This window comes from Podarcis liolepis (genome assembly GCF_965112155.1).
Source record: "Podarcis liolepis genome assembly, chromosome: 5".
Lineage (NCBI taxonomy): Eukaryota > Metazoa > Chordata > Lepidosauria > Squamata > Lacertidae > Podarcis > Podarcis liolepis.
In genome coordinates this window covers 99,358,983-99,379,501 of record NC_139556.1, presented here as the reverse complement: position 1 = coordinate 99,379,501, position 20,519 = coordinate 99,358,983, and the positions used below count along the sequence as shown (strand labels likewise).

Below are 20,519 nucleotides of genomic sequence, written 5' to 3'. Positions count from 1 at the left end.
GTATAAATAAGATTTAAATTTTATGTTTTAGGGTCTTTTATAGCAAGATAAGGTTAAAATAGATTAAGGTAATTTAATGACAGAATATTATGAAAAATGGGAAGGATTTGCTGTGATAATTAATAACTAGAATACAAAAAAGGGAGGTGTGAGGAGGTCGATGAAATAAGGCAATGACAGTTAAGGATATGGGAATATTGGATCTGCTTTTAAATTTTTGTGGTTTACTTTTGTTTTTTGATTTTGATGTGTTATGTGTTTTGTTTTTGTTTTTTGATTTTGATTTTTATCGATTTGTATTGTTTGATTGCTGTTTGCTTTTCCCTTGTTTTTTTTTCTTTGTCTTTTTGTTTTTTCTGTAATTTTAAAATGCTTAATAAATATCATTTTTTTAAAAAAAAATATAAATTTCCAAAGTCGAGAGGAAAGCCAAAACGTCTCTCTGTGCCTGCTTTCTGCATGGGGCGACTCGGAGAAGTCCGAGGTGCAGATATTTTAAGTGCACCTTGTACCCCAACTATGAGAAAAAAGTTAGACGTCAGGAACGAAGGGCTGTGGAACGAGACAGGGGAGGCGGAGAAGCGGGGCTTCAAAGCAGCTCGGAGGCACGAACAGCGCGTGCCAAAACCTGCAGCTGTTTTTGCAAAAGTCAACCCCGCGCAAAAGTCGATAGAAACTGTTCCAAAGTTCGCAAAACAGAAGCAGCGGAAAAACCAAAGTCCACGCGGCGTCCAGGATAAATGAATTGCTTCTTCTTTCCCTACAGCACCGCTTTTCGTTGAAATCACGGGAGAACAAGGCAAAACCTAGCATTTTCCTTTGCAACCAGCCGCCCGGACCAGCGATTGCAGACGAGAATTTCCCTTTCCTTTGCAATACGAGGCGGCGCGAGAGAGAGCTGAAGTCCATTCCATCGAGCCAGGCTGATCCCTGCCTCCCGGTTTTCCTAAACACCCTTAATCACAAGTGGCACTGGCCTCGTCCAGTAAAACGCCGCAAAGCGTCAACATTGTGTTCGCCCGATGCCGCCGGCCAATGAGCGCCGCCGGAGCCCAATATCCCGCCTTCCGTGGAGCAGATGTGCACCGGCCTGGCGGCCATGTTGAGTGCGGCGCCAGGGCTGTTCGGTCGCCGACTGCGTATTTCGACTACTTTGAGGCGTCGCTGACGGCTACGGGCACCGGGGAAGGCTTTCTTAGAGTACGGGGGAACCGGTTGGATCGGGTCCGGTCGGTTAGCGGCCTTGGCTGCGTGGGGGAACCGAGTGGTGTCTCCGCCAAGGGCGCCAGTCGCCATCTTGAGTGTGGCACATGGCGCTTGCCTCCCCCTGCCTTGCAGACTCCATTGGGCATTCGGTGCACGGACGGAGGGGACCCCCCTAAAATCTCCCAGCCCCCCCCCCTGCAAATGCAAACTTTGGGGGGTTTTATTATTATTTGCAAAACAAACAAGCAGCATGTGGTAACCGCAAAGTCAAAGAGCTTAAAATGAAAGCAGTTTTAGCAATTCAAGGTTTTTTTTGTACGGTGGGGAGATTTACACCTTTTAATAATTGCATTTGCAAGATTTTCAACCCCCTTGCACATATTTTTTCAGGGCACCTTGCACCCAAAGCCCTTGCCTTTTTTTAAAAAAAAAAAGTAAAAATATTTATTGAAGTGGTGGGCACCGAGCCGGGGAAGCGGGCGAGTGTAAGAAAGGGGGGGCGGGAACCGGCCACCCGCATTTTAAGTTTGGCCGGATTCCTCGCGGGGGCTTTTATCGATCCCCTCCGGTGTGCGTTGGGCTTTGTGAAACGAGCATGGCAGCAAAAAGTCGGAAGGGGCGAACGAGCAGTTGCTGCTCCAGTCGAATTTCCCGGTTAGCCCTCTCAAATCGGAGCGAGAAATCGTCTCTTTGTCTCCCGCATCCTCCTTTCCCCCCCCGCTTTTGCAAATAAGAGAGAGCGGGAAGAAGTGCGCGGGGAAGAAACGCGAAACTCATCCCCTGCTTGGCGTGAGCTGCGGGCTTTAAAAAATGTGAAATTTCGCCCAAAATTTTTAGACCGGGAAGATGGGATTTGGAGCGGAGATTGAATTGAACAGAGATCAGCAGGTTTCGAGAGGCATCTCTCTCCCTCTCCTCCCCCCATCTCCAAGTGCTGAACACGGAGAGAGGCGTTCCCACGTGCACGCGGGTTCTCCGGCCAATAGCGCAGCCTTTCCGTCCTCTCATGTTTGCTCAGCAGCAAGTCGAGCCAAAGACGCGTGTTGAGGGGGGTGTGTGTGTGTGTTTGCGCGGGGTTCGGGTCGGGCTGTGCGCAAATCCCACGAACTTTGGGCGCCGCCGCGCAATTTTCAGCACGTTCGCCAGCTGCCCAAGCGACCCTCGTGGGTTCCGCGTGAAACTGCTGGCGCGTTAAAGAGCGCGGAGATGCGCGCATGACCTTTAAAAAAACCCACTAAAACCCACCCCTGTTGTTCTCCCCCCCCCTCGATCCCCGACCCGCAAAAGCCTTCTACCCCACCCAGGTTCCTGCAACCCTCCCCCCGCAGCAGATTGCGCACGAGCGCAAGACTCGCGTACGTCGCACCCCCAAGGTTTGCGCGTTGCTTTTTGCGCAAAATGGTGGTGCTCGAGAGAAGTTCCCTGCGCGCGCGTGCGTATGCAAGCGACTTTGCTTCAGCGGGGGCGCAAAAAGGGCGTTTTTTTAGAAAGCGGCTTTGCAACTTCGGAGTGAAAGGGGAGCAGTGCGCGCGTGTGCGCGCGCTGGAGAGAAAAGTGTGGGGGGGGGTGAACTCGGCCCCCTTCTGCTCCTCCCTCCGGGCGCGCTGCGAGCCTTTCGCCTTTTGCAATGCCTCCCCCGCTCCGCTTCTGCGCTTTTTGCACGGAGCAAAAACCTCCCCGCGCGCGGAGGAGGGGCAGGAGACGGCTCCGGGGGGGGGTGTGCATCCCTGCATGCCCCCCCCCTCTTCCCGCGCGCGCGCTTTGCAGCGCCTCCTTCCCCTCCCTCCCTCCTGCTCGCTTTGCATGGACGGCTCAGGCCCGGCACCAACTCCTCGCCGCGCTGCCCAGACGGGAGGGGAGGGGAGGGGGGGCGAGCGCGCCTCGTACAGCTTTAAGCAGCCTTGCCCATTGTTCGCCCCCCGACCAATCGGCGGGCCCCTCTTCCCCGCGGCCGCCCAATCCGCGCCGCGCAGGGGAGTGAGCGTGCCGCCCACTAATCTATATTAAAGGTAGTGGCGCCGCGTGAGCTTCCCACTGGCTCCGTCCAAAGCCATCTTTGCATTGTTCTGCCTTGCTTGCTCCGGCTCTCGGGGGGTTTTGTTTTTTTCCTCTTCCCACCCACCCCCTTTTCTCTTCGCTTCTTCCCCCTCTTGCTCCCCAGGCGCGCGCCGGTGGACCTGTAAGTCGCCGGGGGCTTTATTTTTGTATTTTAGCTCTATTTTCTATAGATTAGAGAGAGATTTATCCCCGCGCAACTCCCAAGCCAGCCATGTCAGACGCCGCCGTCGATACCAGCTCCGAGATCTCCACCAAGGTAAGCGGCCGCGACCCAACGCATGCGAGGCGTCCTCTCCTCGCCACGCCGTCCTCCTCCTCCTCGGCCGCGGCTACTTATTTCTGGATCTGCCTCGACGGAGCCTCCCGTCGTCCGCCCCCCCCCCGAAAGTCCCATTTTGTCCGCGTGTGTCTCTCGACGAGCGGCGTGCGCTCTCCGCTTCCCTCGTTTCTTTGTTTGCGACAGCGACCTCGCTCCCGCAAGATCCCCGGCTTGTTTTTTGTTCCTTGGAGGTGGTTTTTGCGGAAAGGAAAATGGTTTTCCAACCCCCCGAGGGGGCGGACAGGACAGCTTGTATATCGAGAGAGGGAGAAAGCGGGAGGCTTCTTTTGAGAAAATCTCTTGAAAGTGCCCGAGCTGCGGGCTCTCCTGGGCGCTCGCAATGGTCCCTGTTGCAAAGCGGCCGTCTGGAAAGAGCTCTCCATTCAAAGGAGCCTCGCGGGTTTGACAGACGTCGAAAACTTCAGAGGGTCCCTCCGATTCCCCTACTTTTTAAAAAAGTGCCATGAGTGCGAGTCGGGGGGACGGGACGAGGGGGAACTAAAAAGCCACCCGGCGGGAAAAACCCGCCGTGCCCAACGGTTGAAGGCAGCCTTTCCGTGCTCCTCTTCCCCGGTCCATTTCCACCTGAAATTACGAAAACAAGCGAGGGGCGTCGGGAGGGATGTTACCCTCTTGGGTATCCTTTGTGAACGTTCCGACGTACTTGAATGCAAGTTGAGTTTGCGTGTGTCCGCTGCTCTCTCTCTCTCTCCCCCCCCCCCATATTTTTTAATTTGCTTTTGCTAATTGCACGGAAATAACTTTACGACCCCCGGTGGCTGCGATAAAATCGGAAGCGGCTTGTTTGGGGGGGAGGGAGGAGGAGGCGGGGGCGGGTAGAAGGGGGTTGGGGTTGACTTGAGTGTCAGGTTGGGGGGTCGAGGCTGTAAAGAGGCTTCGCTTTGATGGGGAAGCGGAGAGCAAATGTTGGTGGCCATCCGGCGCGGGCTCTTTGTTTCACGGTGCGGGGAGAGCCAGCACGTCGCGGCGGCCCCTCGCTTAGCGCCCGAGCCTCCCGGGGTCTCTCTAGATTTCCTACCTGCTTTATTTTTCCCACCCCCCGACTTTCACAGGGAAAGGGTGTCCCCTCGGGGTTTTTTGGGGGGGGGAGAGAGAGAGATCTCCCATCCAGCAAACGGGCTGGACTGTTACCAACGCGCGGTTTAACCTTGCGCACCCGTTACGAAAAGGGGGTCTTGCTAACATCTGGGGTGACATCTGAAGTTCAAATGCCACCCCCCCTTTTTTGGAACTAGAATGACCCTTTTCCCTCCGTCTCACCTCGCCGCCCCAAGCAAAAGTTCCGGAAGCTCTCCTCGCGGTTTTAAAAGGGGGGTCCGTGCGGATGGCGCGGGGGCGTAACGGGGCTCGCCGGAGGGAACCCACGCGTCCGAGTGGGTAGATGGATGGGCGGGGATGAATGGGAAGACGGGGGCGGGATCGGTGTTTTCCTTTCCCCGCCGCCAGCATCGCGGTTGCCGTTGGGAAGGGCGGCGGCGGCGGGACAGGTTCGTCCTTCTCTGCCGCCGCCCCCCCGGGCCTTGGACGGGCGGCGGATACAATGGAGCAGCCGCCGGATACATTGTGCCAAGCAGACGGCGCGCGGCTCCTTCGGCCTTCTGGCCACCCGCAGATTCGGGGCGGGGGGAAAGCCGGCGGTTTTAATAGCTTGCAGCCTTCGCGTGGCCATATCTCTCCCGCTTTTAAGGGCACCCTTCACTTTTCTGAACAGGGCGAGCGTCCCCGCAGAGACCACCGACGGGGCTCCTGTCGCCGCCCCCCCTCCCCAAACAACCCCCGTTTTCACAGCCCGCATCTCGATGGGTCTTCGGGGCCACGGAAGCGAACTCAGCAAGGTCATTCCGCGGCTGGCACCGTCCCTCTACTTTCTATCTCCCCTCGAGGGGAGGGGGCGTCGGGTGCAGGCGGCTTGGCCCCGTTGCTGGGATCCAAGAGGGGAGACCCCCCCTCTCCCCGGTGCTCCTACGCCGCCTCCATTAAGCCCTGCTGCCAGCCTCGTTTCTTTCTTCGCGCCCCGTCGAGCTTTGGCGCTGCGCTCCGCGGACGGCCTTTTTACAGGTGCCGGCAAGAGCTGCGGTTTGGGGAGGGGGGTGTTTAACCCGAAAGCTTTGCAGCTGCGGGTGGGCAGTTCCGCTACAGAACCCGGGGGGGGGGGAGAGGTGTGAGAAGCGAAGGGACGTTTAACGTCCGGCGTGTCGCTGGCTTTGGCGGCGAGGTGTTTTTTTTGGGGGGGGGGCTTAGGACGCACCTTAGACCCACGTCGAAGCGGGCGGGCGCCCCTAGTGAGTGGTGGTGGGGTCATGGGCGGGCCACCCTTAACTGGGGCGGTGGAAGTTGGAGCATCGTTTAGAAAGGGAACTTTAGACGGGGATTCACCCCCCAAAAAAACCCCCCACTTTTTCCCCCCAGGATGGCCAGCTCACACCGCTTGCCCAAGTGTAACTCTTTAGACGAGAGAGTTCATATACACAACTCTCTTATAAATAAATAGGGGGCAAGGTGCTGGGGCGGGGAGTGAGCCCCCCAACCTATTTTCGCCTGCAAACTCTTTTCTCCCGCCCCCGTGAATTTATTTTTCTTTTTTGCCCCCCCCCCCCAGCTGTCCCGGGGGCAGCCAGCTCAGTTTATTTCCCAGCCGGGCGGCGGCTCCTCCTCTCCAGCGCCGCCCCCGGCTGCTGCGGCCGCGGCAAACAGCAGCCCAAAGCGGCCCCACCACGTGCCGCCTCCTCTTCTCCCTCTTGCCTTCCCCCCTCCCCCTTCCCTTCCCTCTGGCCCCCGCCCGCGCGGGGCCTCTTGGGAATCGTAGTCCGCTGCCTTCCCCGCGCCCTGCCGCAGCCCTCCCTGCTCCTTTCAAAGGGGGAACTACACGTCCCGGCATGCGTCGGGAGTTCTGCCGCGGCTGGCCAATCGGAGCGGGAGCCGGCCGTGGCGCGCTGTTTTGAAATGGGCCCGGGCGCGTGGCAGGCCGTAGGCGAAGCGTCGGGCGCTCGCGGCGCGGGCGCCCCCTGTAGGTGGGAGGCTTTTTTATAAATTAAATAAATAAAAAGAAATGTTTGCCAGGGTTGTTAATAGGTGTATCTGTTACAGGTGGCTGCGGCAGCGGTTGCACTTTGCAAAGCTTGCAATTCGGAGGGGCGGGGGAGGGAAGGAACGATCCCATGAATGCATTTGACAATTGGGTTACCCTTGGCACCAGGCTGCAAATGTGTTTTGGAGAGGGTTGAAATAAGTACTTTTGTCAGTTTTGCTTTACATGGACCGTTTTATTTATTTATTGCCGTTCCTCAGTTAGCAAATGGGGTTGGTGCAGGTGCCTCCCGCTTATGTTTCCTCTGCCAGAGGCCCTGTGCATGTAGGCTGCTGTGTTAATAAAATAGTTTCATCTAGATCTCAACCTAACGGCTCTGCAAGGTTGATACCCATCGTGTTGCTTTTAGAGTACAGTTCCAGATAATTGTTGTTCTCTTTTTTTAAAAAAAATGTGCAGCAGGTATGGATTGCCCCTCCTAGCTAGTGTTGTGGCTGGTCTTGAAGTGGCAAACAGCTCTGCTGGGCCTGTAATTATAGACTCCTGCCTCAAAGGTTTCAGGATCAAGTTAAAGCTTGTTAGTATTGTCAATTTGCCTTGGAGTGTGGAAAAATCTGGTGCTTTCTGCTTTGAGGTGCCTCTACTCCATGCAAAGAATAAAATAAAAATCAACCATGTCTTTGTAGTTCGACCGGCCTGTGATGACCTGGCACTAGGTTTTCGTTACGAGGTTAACACTTGCCACTGCTGCTGCTGCTGCTTCATTACGGAGCCTGTTTTGATTTGCTCTTTAGAGGGCGTTGCTCAGAGAGGTTTTGTGTTCATATCTGTTTCTGCGCGTGAGGGAATACTGCTCCAATCTGGTCGATGTGAAAACGATGGATCTGCTTGCAAGCCTTGCTGGGTGAAGGTAACCAGATCCAAAAGTGAAAAGCAAAACAAAACACCCAACAGGCTTGCTTGATTTTACCCAGATTTAAATGCTCAGCAACAGGTGTTAGCCTAGTGGTACTAAAGTGAAGCAACACAAGAGGAGGTTTCCCGGGTGTTTCTCCTCAGTGCAGGCAGCGTTTGCTAATCTGTTCCCGATTTACCCAGGAGCCCTGCTTGTCTTGAGAGGCTTAAGCGATGCATGGCTGCACTGGGCCTGCAAATAATTTGGAGGCTAGTCTAATCCAAACAAATAAACCTGGGCGGGGAGAGCAGGGAGGCAATCCTTTATGTCGGGTTGTGCATATAACCGCCTTCCAGATTATTCATTATTTGCTCTGTGGGGAGCAAAGCATGCATCCATTCGGATGGCAGAACCACCAACAGACCAGGTCCGCTAAGATGTTCCTAGATACCTTGCGGCCTTTTAAACAGCTGGCAGGCTGAGGCTGTCAGAGAGGGAGAGGGCAGGATCCTGGTGACAGGCTTATCTGTGTATGCGTGGGCAAGGGGGCTCCTGCCATGGCTGGTGCCTTTTTCCACCAGATTCCGGCAGCAGGTAGGCACACCCCGCGGCTCAAAATGGGGTTTCTGGACTCTGCTTTCCCCCCTCGCTCCTGTGGTTTTCAGTGTTAGGTTGGCGGTTTGTTGATGAGCCACTGACTCACCCCCCCCTTTCATAAGGGGGAAGGGAACGTGCTGTAATATCAGGCCGGTGGGGGAATGTTTCTCTGCTCTGGACTCCCATAACCTAACCTGGTCCAAGCCTGGTCTGCTATGGGGAGGTGGAGCCCTGCTGGAACAACATGAAAAGCCGGGCTTTTCCGTTCCTGAGGTTTATGCGTGTTTGTCAAACACTGCACTGCCTAAGCGCAGAGTCTGTCTGTTTGTTTTGGTGGGGGGGGGGGCAAGGTTTTGCTGTGCCCAGTCCCGGCTTCTGCATTCAAGCTGTTCCACATGCAGTTGGGGAGGAGTAAGTTCATTTCCTATATTTTCCCCCGGCCGCTGTGAGGTTCTTGTTTTCCTTCCTTCGTTCTCCCATCCTTCCAAAAAAACAAACCAAGCTCATTGGAGAGGAGGAGGAGGAGGTGAAAGAGCTCCTCAGATTCCCAAAAAGAGCGTCAACCATATTGGAGGCTGGAATCCTGGTGACTCACTCGGGTTTATTTCTGTCCCTTTTAAGGACTTGAAAGAGAAGAAGGAAGTCGTGGAAGAGACAGAAAATGGCAGAGATGCCCCAGCTAATGGAAACGCCGTAAGTATTTTCTGCCAGGAGAAGTGAGGCTTAGGCAGGTGGAGGCATAGGAAGTTACCTTCCGCTGGGTCAAGCTGTGGGGCCCAGCCTTTTGCAAGCTGTTTCCCCCCCCCCCATGCATTCAACCACAGCTCCTATCACGGTGTACTGCCTGGGACAGATGGGAGTGGTTATCAAAAACTTCCGGAGGGCACCAGCTTGCAGAAGGCTGGGCTTCTCCCCATGTGAGGTGTCTCCTGTTTCCTAGAGAAATCTGGGAGGTGGTAGAACTCGAACCCGGGGCCTTGCGCATGCTGCTCTGTCACTGCTGCAACGTCGCTGGTTTCTCTTCCCTGAGCTTAAAGTCTTGTTGGTAAATTAAGAGAACGCAAATGTAAGCTCATCCAACCAATACCGTATGGTAACGATTGAAACAGTAAATTATCGTGGGCTTGCAAGTTGTTGCATCGGGTCACTGGGGGGTTGGCTCTTAGTTTTGACCCCGTCCCCCTTTTGCAACACCTGTGTTTGATTGCTGCAACACAGAAAGTTTGTTAGGATTGCAACCGGCAACCCACAGATTCTGCATCCCTGCCATAGCAAGGGATTGGCAAGTGGCCAACAACCCCGACTGCTCTGTGTGTGTGTGTGTGTGTGTTTGTTTGTGTGTGCGCACACACACACGTGGGGAGGGAGGAGAAGGGGGCAGGTGCCGACCCAAACCTAGGGAATCCTGATAGGATGAGCTCTGGTGCATCCTAGTAGCTGTTTCAAGAAACAAGACCGCAGCTCTTTTGAATGTGCTTTGGGGGGCACTTTCCTCTGCAAGTGGCGTTAGGGCTGCCCCCTTTGAGGGGCGAGTTTTGCCTTTTCCTAAGTGTGTTTTGTTTCCACAAGGAAAACGAGGAAAATGGGGAGCAGGAAGCCGACAACGAGGTAGATGAGGAAGAAGAAGAAGTTGGCGAGGACGAGGAGGATGAGGAAGAAGGTGACCTTCCGTTTCCCTTTCTGACCTCCCCCCATGTGCTACAAGGGCCCCCCTTCTGCTTGCAGAAGGCCAGCTGCTCCCCCTTGCCCCAGCTGTGTCCAGTTGCAAAGGGCAGTGGCTCCCCCTAATGGCCTTTCTGGGTTGAGCACGACAGGCAAGGCATTTTGCTTTTCCGCCAACTCCCATAAGGAGAGCCAACCGGCGACAAAATCAGCGGGGAGCAACGTATGTTTATTGGGTCCTGCCTTTCCCACAAGGAGGACACGGGCTTCCCCCACCCCACCCCTCCCACCACCGCCGCAACGACAACCCTGTGAGGCAGGTCAGATTCTGTGCGACTAGCCTGCGATCTCCCAGCGACGGCTGCGTGAGGATTTGAGAAACCTGTCCTGGCCCCACACCTTTAACCTGCAGGTGTTTTGGGCCCCAACTCCCGTTCCGCCCAGCCTCAGCCTCCCCGGCTAAGCTGGAATATTTGGCGTCTGTTCAGATGCGGGGGGAGGGGGGAACCGTTCAGGGTTTGATTCCTCCCATTCCTTTTCAGGCCTGGCACCTATGCAATTTTGCAGCTGGCTTCCCAAACATTTCCCCTTTCTGTTGCTGAGGAGTCGGGGGTAAACTTCTCGAGCCTCATTCACACACTCCCCAAAGGGGGGCCTAATGTGTCGGATGCCCCCGGGTGTGTGAGTGTATAGGTGACAACCAGGTATATTTCCTTGTGGCGTTTTAAACCACTTTTAATTGTTTACAGCGAGTGGGCTATCCACTGTGCATTATATTATTTCCGTGATGGGCTAGGAAACCCAAAAGCCCGGGGTTTGGGTGGGAGAAAAGAACCGTTTGCGATGGGCAAATCTTCCTTCCTTTTCGCCCTGTGGATAAATTGCAATGGTCTCTTGTGCAATTGCAAGAGCTGGAGGAGATCTCTGCGAGGGGAGCTGTTGTGGCTTAGCATTAGGCACTTTGATTCCCGTCTTTTCCCCAATAAATAAAAAAATATTAACGACCTTGCTCCTTGTTCCTTTTACCCAGTTTCTTTGCTTTTAATGGCGTCCCCCGAGAGCCTCTTTAATTGTGGCTCTGAACCGCTGGCGAAGGCATCTCACCTCTCGTGAAAAACAAGACAACGTGCAACACACACACACAAACACACACCCCTGGGTGCAAGAAACATTGCCCCTTTCTGGAGAACGCTCTGAATCACACTTGGCTATTGCCTCTTATCCATGAGTCTCCTGGGCCATTTTGCATAATTGGGTATCTGTTGCTGGGTGGGGGAGCGTTGCCTGGCGACCCCTGGTGATTGAGGAGGAGGGAAAAGGGGTGGGGAAGCAGAGCTCGGAAACCATGGCGATGGAGCGGTGATGTCAACACCAAGCTAGGATGTGGCAGAAGCGTTCTGGGTTGCCTGCGGGGAAAGGAGGTGGGGAGACAGACAGATGCCTTTGATACCATTTCATATAGGGTGGTGGCATTAATCATCATGATTTGCATTTTAAAAAAATAATAATTGCAAATCTAACAAAGAACATCAGCTCACCTTAACAGTCATCATAGATCCGATTTTAAGCATATATTAATATACATTGTCCATATGGCCACAAAGGATGACCAAACAAGGCTGACAATTATAAGCTCTTCAGGGATGGATATTTAACTTTCCAACCTTGAAGTATAACTTTTTTTTTTTGCAACCATCAAGGGCTTGCAGGGTCCATTTTTTGAGAGCTCTCCGGCACAAAAGTTCAGAGAGGCAAGTAAATGTTCCTATAAAATAGCATTTAGAACATCAACATTAACACTATTGCGATTTCTTTTCCCAAACACCAGAAGGAACAAAGGCGCTTTCTTGTGGTGGGGCAGCAGATTGGGCCCCCACTCTCCAAAGTGCTCTGGAGGGTGTGTGTGGTGTTTTTTCTCCCCTTTCGAAAACACTAGTATCTGGTTGCTCCTTGGATCCCGTTACTTCACTCCAGAAGCCAAGAATGTCCTGTTCCATTGGCACAAAAGGCAGCCATTTCCCTCTGTCCGTTTCCCTCACAGCCCAGCAGAGCTCCCTTCCATCCCCAGGACTTTAAGACTCTGCGTGAGGTGAAGCAGAGCAGCATTGAGCCCCCTGCCTGAGCTAATCCCGCCTTCCTGAGCCGGCCGCCATCCCGGAGGAAGTGGGGCAGCTTTTCTGCCCAGGTGACCCTAATCTCTCCCCTCCTCTCGCCCCGAGGCCTCCTTCCACTCCGCTCTCTGCTAGTGGCTTGCGGTGACAATTAAGCCAGATTACTGGCCTAAATGTGGAAGGTTCAAACAGGTCTGCCACTTATCCAGAAGAGCTTAAACTGGGGGGGAAACACACACACACAGATCTCTCCAGTGCTGGAGTATCTCTCCGAGCCGTCCCCAATCCACTGGCCTACTTCAGACCTTTTCTGGGTCAATCCAGTCCTCTTTTCTTTCTCTCAGTTCTGAAGGATGTGGTCCTTGGCAGGTCCCCTGCCCCTGACAATTAGCAAAACGTCCTGAGTCAGAACTAATGAATTTTGGCTCTCTCCGTCCCACCTCATTAAAGGCAGGCTTGTCGTTGGGACGGGGACGCAGAAACAAACTTGAGCTCGGGGGCCGCTCCAACAGAGGACTCCCCTCTTTTCCCAGTTCCTGTGCGATGTGGGTTTTGCTGTCACAAAAGGTGCTTGTTCCAGTGTTGCCTTGCGCCTACAACCCTGGCTTGCTTGCAGAGTTTTCTACATCTGTTCCTCTGCACATAGTTCTTGGGTGTAACAGGGCACACGTCACATCTCCCCCAAAGATTCACTAGGCTTTTGGCCCTCTATCTTTCCTCCCCCTCCCAAGACAGGGAGAATTGAACGGATAACTGGGTGGGAATGACAATGGAATGTGCCCTGTCCCGCTGCACAAAAAACGCACGGCGTCTTGTTATCTGCGAATGAAACTCTTCAAACTAATAAAAGATTCCAGCGTTTTGTGGAGAGAAGGGGCAGCTGCTTACTGGGAGTGCTGCCCCTGGCGCCATTTGTAGCCCCTGCTAAAAAGCCCAAATCCGAACAAGCAAAAAATAAAAATAAAAGGCAAAAGGGAGATTGAATAAGTAAGCCTTTCTGCAGAATACCTGCAGTTCCTTCTCCCTCTTTGCAGCAAGCAGGCAGGCAAGCACTCTCCTCAAATGGGCTCCCGGGGAAATGGAAGGAGGAAGTAAAACCCATAAAAAGTAAAACTCGCATAAAAAGGAGAACAGAAGTGGCACCTGTGCATTTTAACCTTGCATTCTGCAAAGGCTAAAAGAACAGAGCTTTTAAAAGTCAGGATGTTGAGAATCTGTTCTGCTAAGGGCTCCCGGAGGCTTGGACCAGGCGTAGTGGGAGGGTGTGGGTCTTGCTGCTTCCTCATCTCGCTTTCCCTCTTTCACGCCCGTCGTCCTCTTCCCCCCCAGGTGAAGAAGAAGATGGCGATGAGGACGATGAGGCTGAAGGGCCCCCTGGGAAGCGGGCAGCTGAGGACGATGAGGTGAGTCGCTTGAGGTCCGCGGCTCTGCAAGATTTAGAGAGTCCCCTAAGAGAATTGGAGAGCCAGGGCCCTTCTGGTTCTTCCCATAAGTCGCAGAAGAAACCTTCTGGCATCTGTCAATGGGGAGATAAGTGAGAAGCAGATTGCTTTTGTGGAGCAAAACATCTGCAGGCCAAGGGAGCCTGGCTGCCTGCACCTTTGCCCTTTCTCAAGTTTTCCAAAATTCGGCAAAGGGAGATTTATTTCTGATCTGTTCCATGGAACTTATACGCCACCCGACCGGGGCAAGAAATCTCGTATGCACATATGAGTAGGATTGAATGACAATTTTTAAGACTTTCTAAAAAGTCTCCGTTAACAGTGGACTGGAAGACGGGTTCCAACTCGCACCAGCATCCTAAACATCTGGGCAGGCTTCTCTAAACCAAAATCGTTTCCGCCCAGGGCTGCAAAGGGTGCAGCCGATAATCGATAGGCAGGGAGTTCCGAGGTTGTAGGTGCTGAAACACAGAAAGAGCCGTGTTCTTACACGTAATATACCATTTCCCTCACAGGATGACGACGTCGATCCCAAGAAGCAGAAAACCGACGAAGACGATTAGGAGGCAGAGCTACTTTTAGAAACACACACATTTTTTTTAAAACTTAAAAGAGGAAATTTTTTTTAAAGGCCAGCGTGACCTACTCACCTTTGAAGCTCCTGTTGCAAAATGTCCCCCTCCTCCTCTTCCGACCGCCCCCCCCCCCCCCGGCCCCCTTTTTGCTGTGGTCGCTTGTCATCAAGTAGAGGGGGGGCAGCCCTTCTCCCAACTCTGAGTGGAATGAAAGTTAAGCCACTTTTGTGGGGGGAGACCGGGTTGGGGGAGCGGAGAAATTAAGGTCCTGATCCCCCCCCCCCGCCTCTTCTCCTCCCCAATGGAAAACTTCAAGGCCCAGCTTTCTTTCTTAAAAGTAACTTTAAAGGAGAATTTGTTTGTATTTTTTATTTACATTTTATATTTTTGTACATATTGTGACGAGGTCAGCCATTTTTAACGCGATCTCAGATTGACCAAAAGGGGGGGGCGGGGCTTTGAAGTGTGGTGTTTTAATTTTTAAAAATCTCTCTCTTTCTCTCTCTCCCTCTGTTCCTCAAAAACAAAACAACCGAGAAGGAAAAAAACAATTGAAAATATTTCTTGACTTTACTTGTGGTGTGACCATGTCCAAAACATTTAACTCGAAAGGAGAAGGGGGGGAAACAAAACACGACCTTGTAAAAAAAAAAATAATGCAAAAAAAGTCCAATCTTTATTCTGAGCATTCCAGTAACTTTCTCTTTTCTTCTGTGTATGTACTTTAGATGTACCATAACTAGTTGGTTTGTATGAGATGGCAAGGCCAAAGATAAAAGGGTTTTTTCTTTCCTTTTTCTTTTTATTTTTCGTTCTTTTGTTTTGTCTACAAAGTTGCTGTTTTTTTTTTTTTTTTTTTTTTGGCCTGTTTGATGTATGTGTGAAAACATTGTTGTCCAACAATAAACCGGAATTTTATTTTGCTGAGTTGTTCTAACGAAGCTGGTTGTACAATTGCTGTGTAGCTTTCATTCTTTCCCCTTTTATTCTGTTTTTTTGGGCGGGGGGTGGAATTGAAAGGGCGTTGGGTTTTTCCCCCCCTCCTGGCAAAGAGGCCTGTTGGAATCGTAGAACTATAGAGTTGAATGGGACCCCAAGGGTCATCCAGACCAACCGCTTGCAATGCACATCTGTAGTCTGAAACAAACACCTGGAAGCATTTGCAGCCTGGGCCCGGCCTTTGCCAACCTGGTAGATTGCTCCATCCCAAGAGGAACCACCCTTAAAAAGCGATTTTCTTGCCTGATTGATTTCCATTTAATCCATAATCATTATTGTATTCACCCTGCCTTTTTCTGATGGACTCAAGGCAGCTTAAAAATTATAACAGTTAAAAACTGAACTGGGAGGAAAGAATTAAGCAAACATTGATGGGAGAATATATAGTAGGCAGGAATCTCCTTTGCACTGTGAATACATTGGCATGATTTTGATGGTCACTGAAAAGTCCCACATTATCTGGGAGGTAAGGCTGAGAGCCAGGAATTCAGAGAGACAAAATAAAACCATAGATAATCACAATAGAAACAGCATGGCACCAGCCCTTTGATTAAAAGCAGTCAGTTCCCGAACGTTTGTCGGAAGTTCTTTGCCTGCTGGGGAAAGACAACAAGGGAGGAAGGAGATTTGAAGCTTGGGAGGAGCCACCACCGAGAAGGCCCTCTTCTGAATCCCCAAAAGGCTTGCCCCCAGAGAACTCTTAAATCCAGGCAGGTTCATATCAGGAAATACAGTCTTTGAAAGCCTGGCCCTTAGCCTCCCAGGGCTTGAGAGGTCATAGCCAGCACTTCGAATTGTGCCTGGAAACAGACCAGAGCTGTTGTAACCAGGGAGTTACTGGTTAAAGGTGGGACAATGTGGGTTTTTTTACCCTCAACAGCCCTGTGAGGTAGGGTAGCCTGAGAGGCTTGACTGGCCAAAGGTTACCTGCTGAGTTCCATGGCTGGGTGGGGGGATTTGAGCCCTGGCCAGGAAGTAGTTAAACACCTTTAACTGCTTCGCCACACTGCCTCTCGGTTGAGCTTGCTTTGCAGTCGGGTTTCTTCACATGAGAGAAAGCCCTGCGTCCAATGCCGGGTTCCTGAAGGCTTAGGCAGGTCAGCAAACTTTTTCAGCAGGGGGCCGGTCCACTGTCCCTCAGACCTTGGACTATACAGTGGTACCTTGGGTTAAGAACTTCATTCGTTCGAGAGGTCCGTTCTTAACCTGAGGTACCACTTTAGCTAAAGGGGTCTCCCGCTGTGCCGCTGCCACACAGTTTTGCTACTTCCAGGTTAGCGGAGTCTAACGTGAAGTGTTTGTAACCTGAGGTACCACTGTATTTTGAAAAAATACATGAACGAATTCCTATGCCCCACAAATAACCCAGAGATGCATTTTAAATAAAAGGGCACATGCAAAAACACGCTGATTCCCAGACCGCAGGCTGCATTTAGAAGGTGATTGGGCCGGATCCAGCCCACGGGCCTTAGTTTGCCTACCCATGGCTTAGGAAGTCCCAATATCTTCCGCCTTTAGCTTAGTAAGGAGGTGGCCAATGCGAATCAAAAGCAGCAGAATGCGCCTTTTCAGCCCTCGGTCTACTGAAATTTCCAAACCCTCTTCAAGGCCAGCCCCGAGTGCTATGCATTGCAGTAGTCAAGTTGAGAAAGCCTTCACAGTTTGGGGAGCCTCCAGAAAGAATTGCCGAAACTTGACAGCATGCTCCTGGTACCTGGATGGGATGGGAAAGCAAACCTGGATCCCAGAGCCTTTTCAACTATCGACAGCCATTTTGCTGCACATGTCTGGGGCTTGTGAGCATGCAGCGAATGTTCCAAGCCTACGAGGCGAGTGATGGATTGCACCCAGCTCCCTGGCATGCCCACCTGCTGGGCAGGTGCCCTGCAATAGGGGACCAGAGCAAATTCTGCCTGAACAGCTGGCGGGAAAGCAAGCGCAAAGGAAACCCTGCCTTTCGAGGAATCCATCAAGCAACGGCGGCTTTTGGAAACACTTCCACGCTCTCCTGAGCGCACTGACCTTTCGGCGGCCTCCCTCGCTGCTGCCTCGTGCATCTTTCATGGGCACAAGAAGGTTACTGGAGCAGGGGGTGAGCTTAGGGGAACCGGCAGGCCTCTGGAAGAGCAGAGCAGCTGCAAAGACTGCCTTGGAAACCGGGTCTCTTCCCTCCTCCAGCCTCCGTTGCGCAGAGCAGGGCTGTTTTTTCCTGCTGTCAACAGATGCGGCTAATTTCTCTCCAGAGAACATAATGTTGCTCCACTTCTGACAGCTCTATATTGCCGCCGGTAGGGCAGAAGAGAAATTGATGGAGGCCGCAGTTCAGTAGGAGAGCGGCTCCTTTGCGTGCAGAGTATTCCAGGTTCAGGAAGGGTTGTAAAGCCTTCTGGTCGGCCACTGCTGCCAGTCTGTGCTGGTAATCCTGACCTGGATGGACTTTGTATAGGGCAGTTTTGTATGTCTCTACAGACAACATGACTTACAAAAAATGCTTAAATTGGTGCCAAAACTCTATAGATTTTCATGTGCACTTTTAAAAAGCAATCCTAATGATTCCTATGGTCTGATTTTGGAGCAATTTGGCCACTATATTTCTATGTGTTGGATGTGAAAAGAAATTCAGAGTTGTGTTGGGTGCAAAAGCACTTTTTGGGGGGGGGGGGACACAGATGAGGCAGTAGCCTGTGGTTTTTCCTCCAGGGAAAGGGGATTGCTGCGGAAATTGTCTCCCTGGTGACTTTTGTAAAACTATAAAACATGGAAATGTGGGCAGAGTGTGAAATGGAATTTCTAGCTCAGAATCCAGAGTTCTGCGGAAGCTGCAGAGATATCTGCAATCTCAAAGTTGAAGCACCCTGACCCGTTTCCTGCGTCGTTTTCACAGCTGAAATAAGTCCTAGCAACTTCTTATAGAAACCCAACACACCATCAAATCCGTTTGTCTAGGTTTGGCAGCTGCTATCAGATTTTATTATTATTAAATCTGTATGCCGCCATTCATCGGAAAGTCACAGGGCGGTTCACAACACAAAAATGCGAAATGGGAGCACAAAATACATGATAAAACCAAAACAAACCTATCACACACCCCACACACAAACACATTTTAAAAGTTGTAGAATGTTAATCAGCCCAAGGCCTGCTTCTAGAGAAATGGTTTTGCCAGCGGCGCTTTCTTTTTCTGAGGGGCTAGAACCTTAGGTTAGCTTTAACCTCATCTGGCAAGGGTAGCAAACATGGTGACTGCCAGATGTCATTGGACTACAACTCCCATCAGCTCCTGTCCATGTTTGGGGATTATGGGAGTTGTAGTCCGGCAACATCTAGAAGGAATCGCACTGGCTTGCCCTTCTATGCAGCATCAAATCAAAGCCAAGGTTCTCTCTGAGATTGTTGGCATCCGTCTGTCTTAAGAGACAACGGAGGAATGCGCCTGGGGGGGGGGGGTGAAGTTAAACTGTTGAAAGGTTGCAGCAATAGGGGAGAGACATGTTTTGTTGCAGCTGGAGCAGATGAAGACATCCGGTTGCGCTGCTGCAGATGCACCGTGACGTTTCTTCTCTCTGCACTTCTCCCAGCGGTCATTCCTCCTCTGCTCACTGCCGTGGATACATGACCTGTTTGTCTCCAGGCACTATGGTCGTCTGCAAGTGATTCCCACACAGCAGGGTTGATGATCCCAGCCTTTGTGTCACATTTGCAGACACCTTTTTAGCACAGATTTGGGGCCTGGGGCCAGAAGAGTTTGGATTTGATATCCCGCTTTATCACTACCCTAAGGAGTCTCAAAGCGGCTCACAATCTCCTTTCCCTTCCTTCCCCACAACAAACACTCTGTGAGGTGAGTGGGGCTGAGAGATGTCAGAGACTTCAGAGAAGTGTGACTGGCCCAAGGTCACCCAGCAGCTGCATGTGGAGGAGCGGGGAAGCGAACCCGGTTCACCAGATTACGAGTCCGCTGCTCTTAACTACTACACCACACTGGCTCTCCTGTAGAACACATCCCTGGGGATCCTGCCCTCTTCCATTCTGCGACCGTGACCAAGCCGGCGTAGACGTCGTCGAGACAGGAGTGCAAGCGTGCTTCGAATTTGGGCGGCATTGCGCATCTTTGTCCTGCCATGTGACGCAACACGATGCTCAATTTATAATTGGAGGCACATAAATCCTCTTTTCAAACCTCGGTCCACACAGGGCTTGAGTTTCAAAGCATTCCCTGCCCCGTATGTTTGAATAAAGAGGCCAAACACCTGGCTTGCTCTGTCCCCAAATCAGTGCTTTCCTGGGGTCTGCCTGGAACAGAACTGCTGTAGCATATGGATGTCTCTCTCCCGGGAGAGGGGAAGGGACTGGATCTCTGTAACCTGATGCAAAACCTGTGCTAATTTCTCTTCTTCCCACTTTCCCCCTCCAGCGGGGTTGGCACCTAATAATAGAAGCAGCCGCAGGCGATCTGTAGAGTTAGGCAGGGTGAGTGCCGTGCAAGATTTGCCCAACCCTCTTGGCCCAGACCGGTTTAAACATGGGAGCATTAATGGAGCTCTGCGGCTGGGTCAGACCATAGGCTCATCTAGGCTGGGATCCTGTTCATGGAGGGACCAGCCAGAGATCCCACAAGGCAGAGATCCCACAAGCCAGACCAGAGCTTCGCAGCACTCTCGCTTCCCTGCTGTTGCCAGCAAGTGGCATTTAGAGACATTCTGTCTCCAGACATGAAACCTTCCTTTGCAGCCACATGCAACGTCCTGTCCCCTGCGTCTCCCCTGGTTGAGAGCTTCAGCCGAGGTTTAGGGATTGTAGGGGCAATAGCCCCTCCCCGCCCCCAGCAAAAAAAGACGATTAAGCTGTGGATGTATGCAACAACCGCAGCTACACAAGAACCTAACGAGGACTCTTTTGTGGGAGAACGGAAACCTCTTCCTTCACGTTTAAGGAAATATTAAAGGTAAAGGGACCCCTGACCATTAGGTCCAGTCGTGACCGACTCTGGGGTTGCGGCGCTCATCTCACTTTATTGGCCGAGGGAACCGGTGTACAGCTTCCGGGTCATGTGGCCAGCATGACTAAGCCGCTTCTGGCGAACCAGAGCAGCGCATGGAAATGCCGTTTACCTTCCCGCCGGAGCAGTACCTATTTATCTACTTGCACTTTGCCGTGCTTTCGAACTGCTAGGATGGCAGGAGCTGGGACCGAGCAACGGGAGCTCACCCCGTCACGGGGATTCGAATTGCCAACCTTCTGATCGGCAAGTCCTAGGCTCTGTGGTTTAACCCACAGCGCCACCCGCGTCCCTAGAAATATTAGATTGTGATAAATTTGTGCGCAGGATTTGAACTATGAGCGACAGAAGGAATTGCAGTTTATTGTAGGGCGGTTATGATATAAGAGAGAGAGAAAAGGGCACAGCAAGGCAGAGAAATTAAAGATGGGAAACGGGAGGGAAAGTTGAAAAAAACAAAGAAAAAATTATGTTTCGGACTGATTTTTTTAAATAATAATAATAAATAAAATAAATGAAAAAATAAATCTTAAGTCCTGGACTAGGGGTCTTATTTGGGGGAAGAGGTGTGACCCTGGATCCCATATCTTCTGCCCACTTCTTTTCT

The 20,519-nt window shown here is 52.0% G+C and overlaps 1 protein-coding gene across 2 annotated transcripts; it reads left to right on the top strand.

The window, feature by feature from the left end:
- The first annotated feature begins 1,081 nt into the window (after positions 1-1,081).
- On the top strand, positions 1,082-14,868 carry PTMA (prothymosin alpha). 2 transcript variants are annotated; one of them, XR_014526458.1, is made up of 6 exons: positions 1,082-3,520; positions 8,746-8,817; positions 9,694-9,784; positions 10,329-10,490; positions 13,227-13,300; positions 13,855-14,868. XR_014526458.1 is itself a non-coding variant. In XM_083504649.1 (5 exons), exons 1-5 carry the CDS (start codon positions 3,476-3,478, stop codon positions 13,900-13,902), a joined length of 330 nt encoding a protein of 109 aa, XP_083360775.1. In that variant the 5' UTR covers positions 1,123-3,475; the 3' UTR covers positions 13,903-14,868. The 2 variants fall into 2 exon arrangements, 1 of the variants encoding a protein (XP_083360775.1); XM_083504649.1 differs by lacking the exon at positions 10,329-10,490 and having other exon boundaries at positions 1,123-3,520.
- The last annotated feature ends 5,651 nt before the right edge of the window (positions 14,869-20,519 follow it).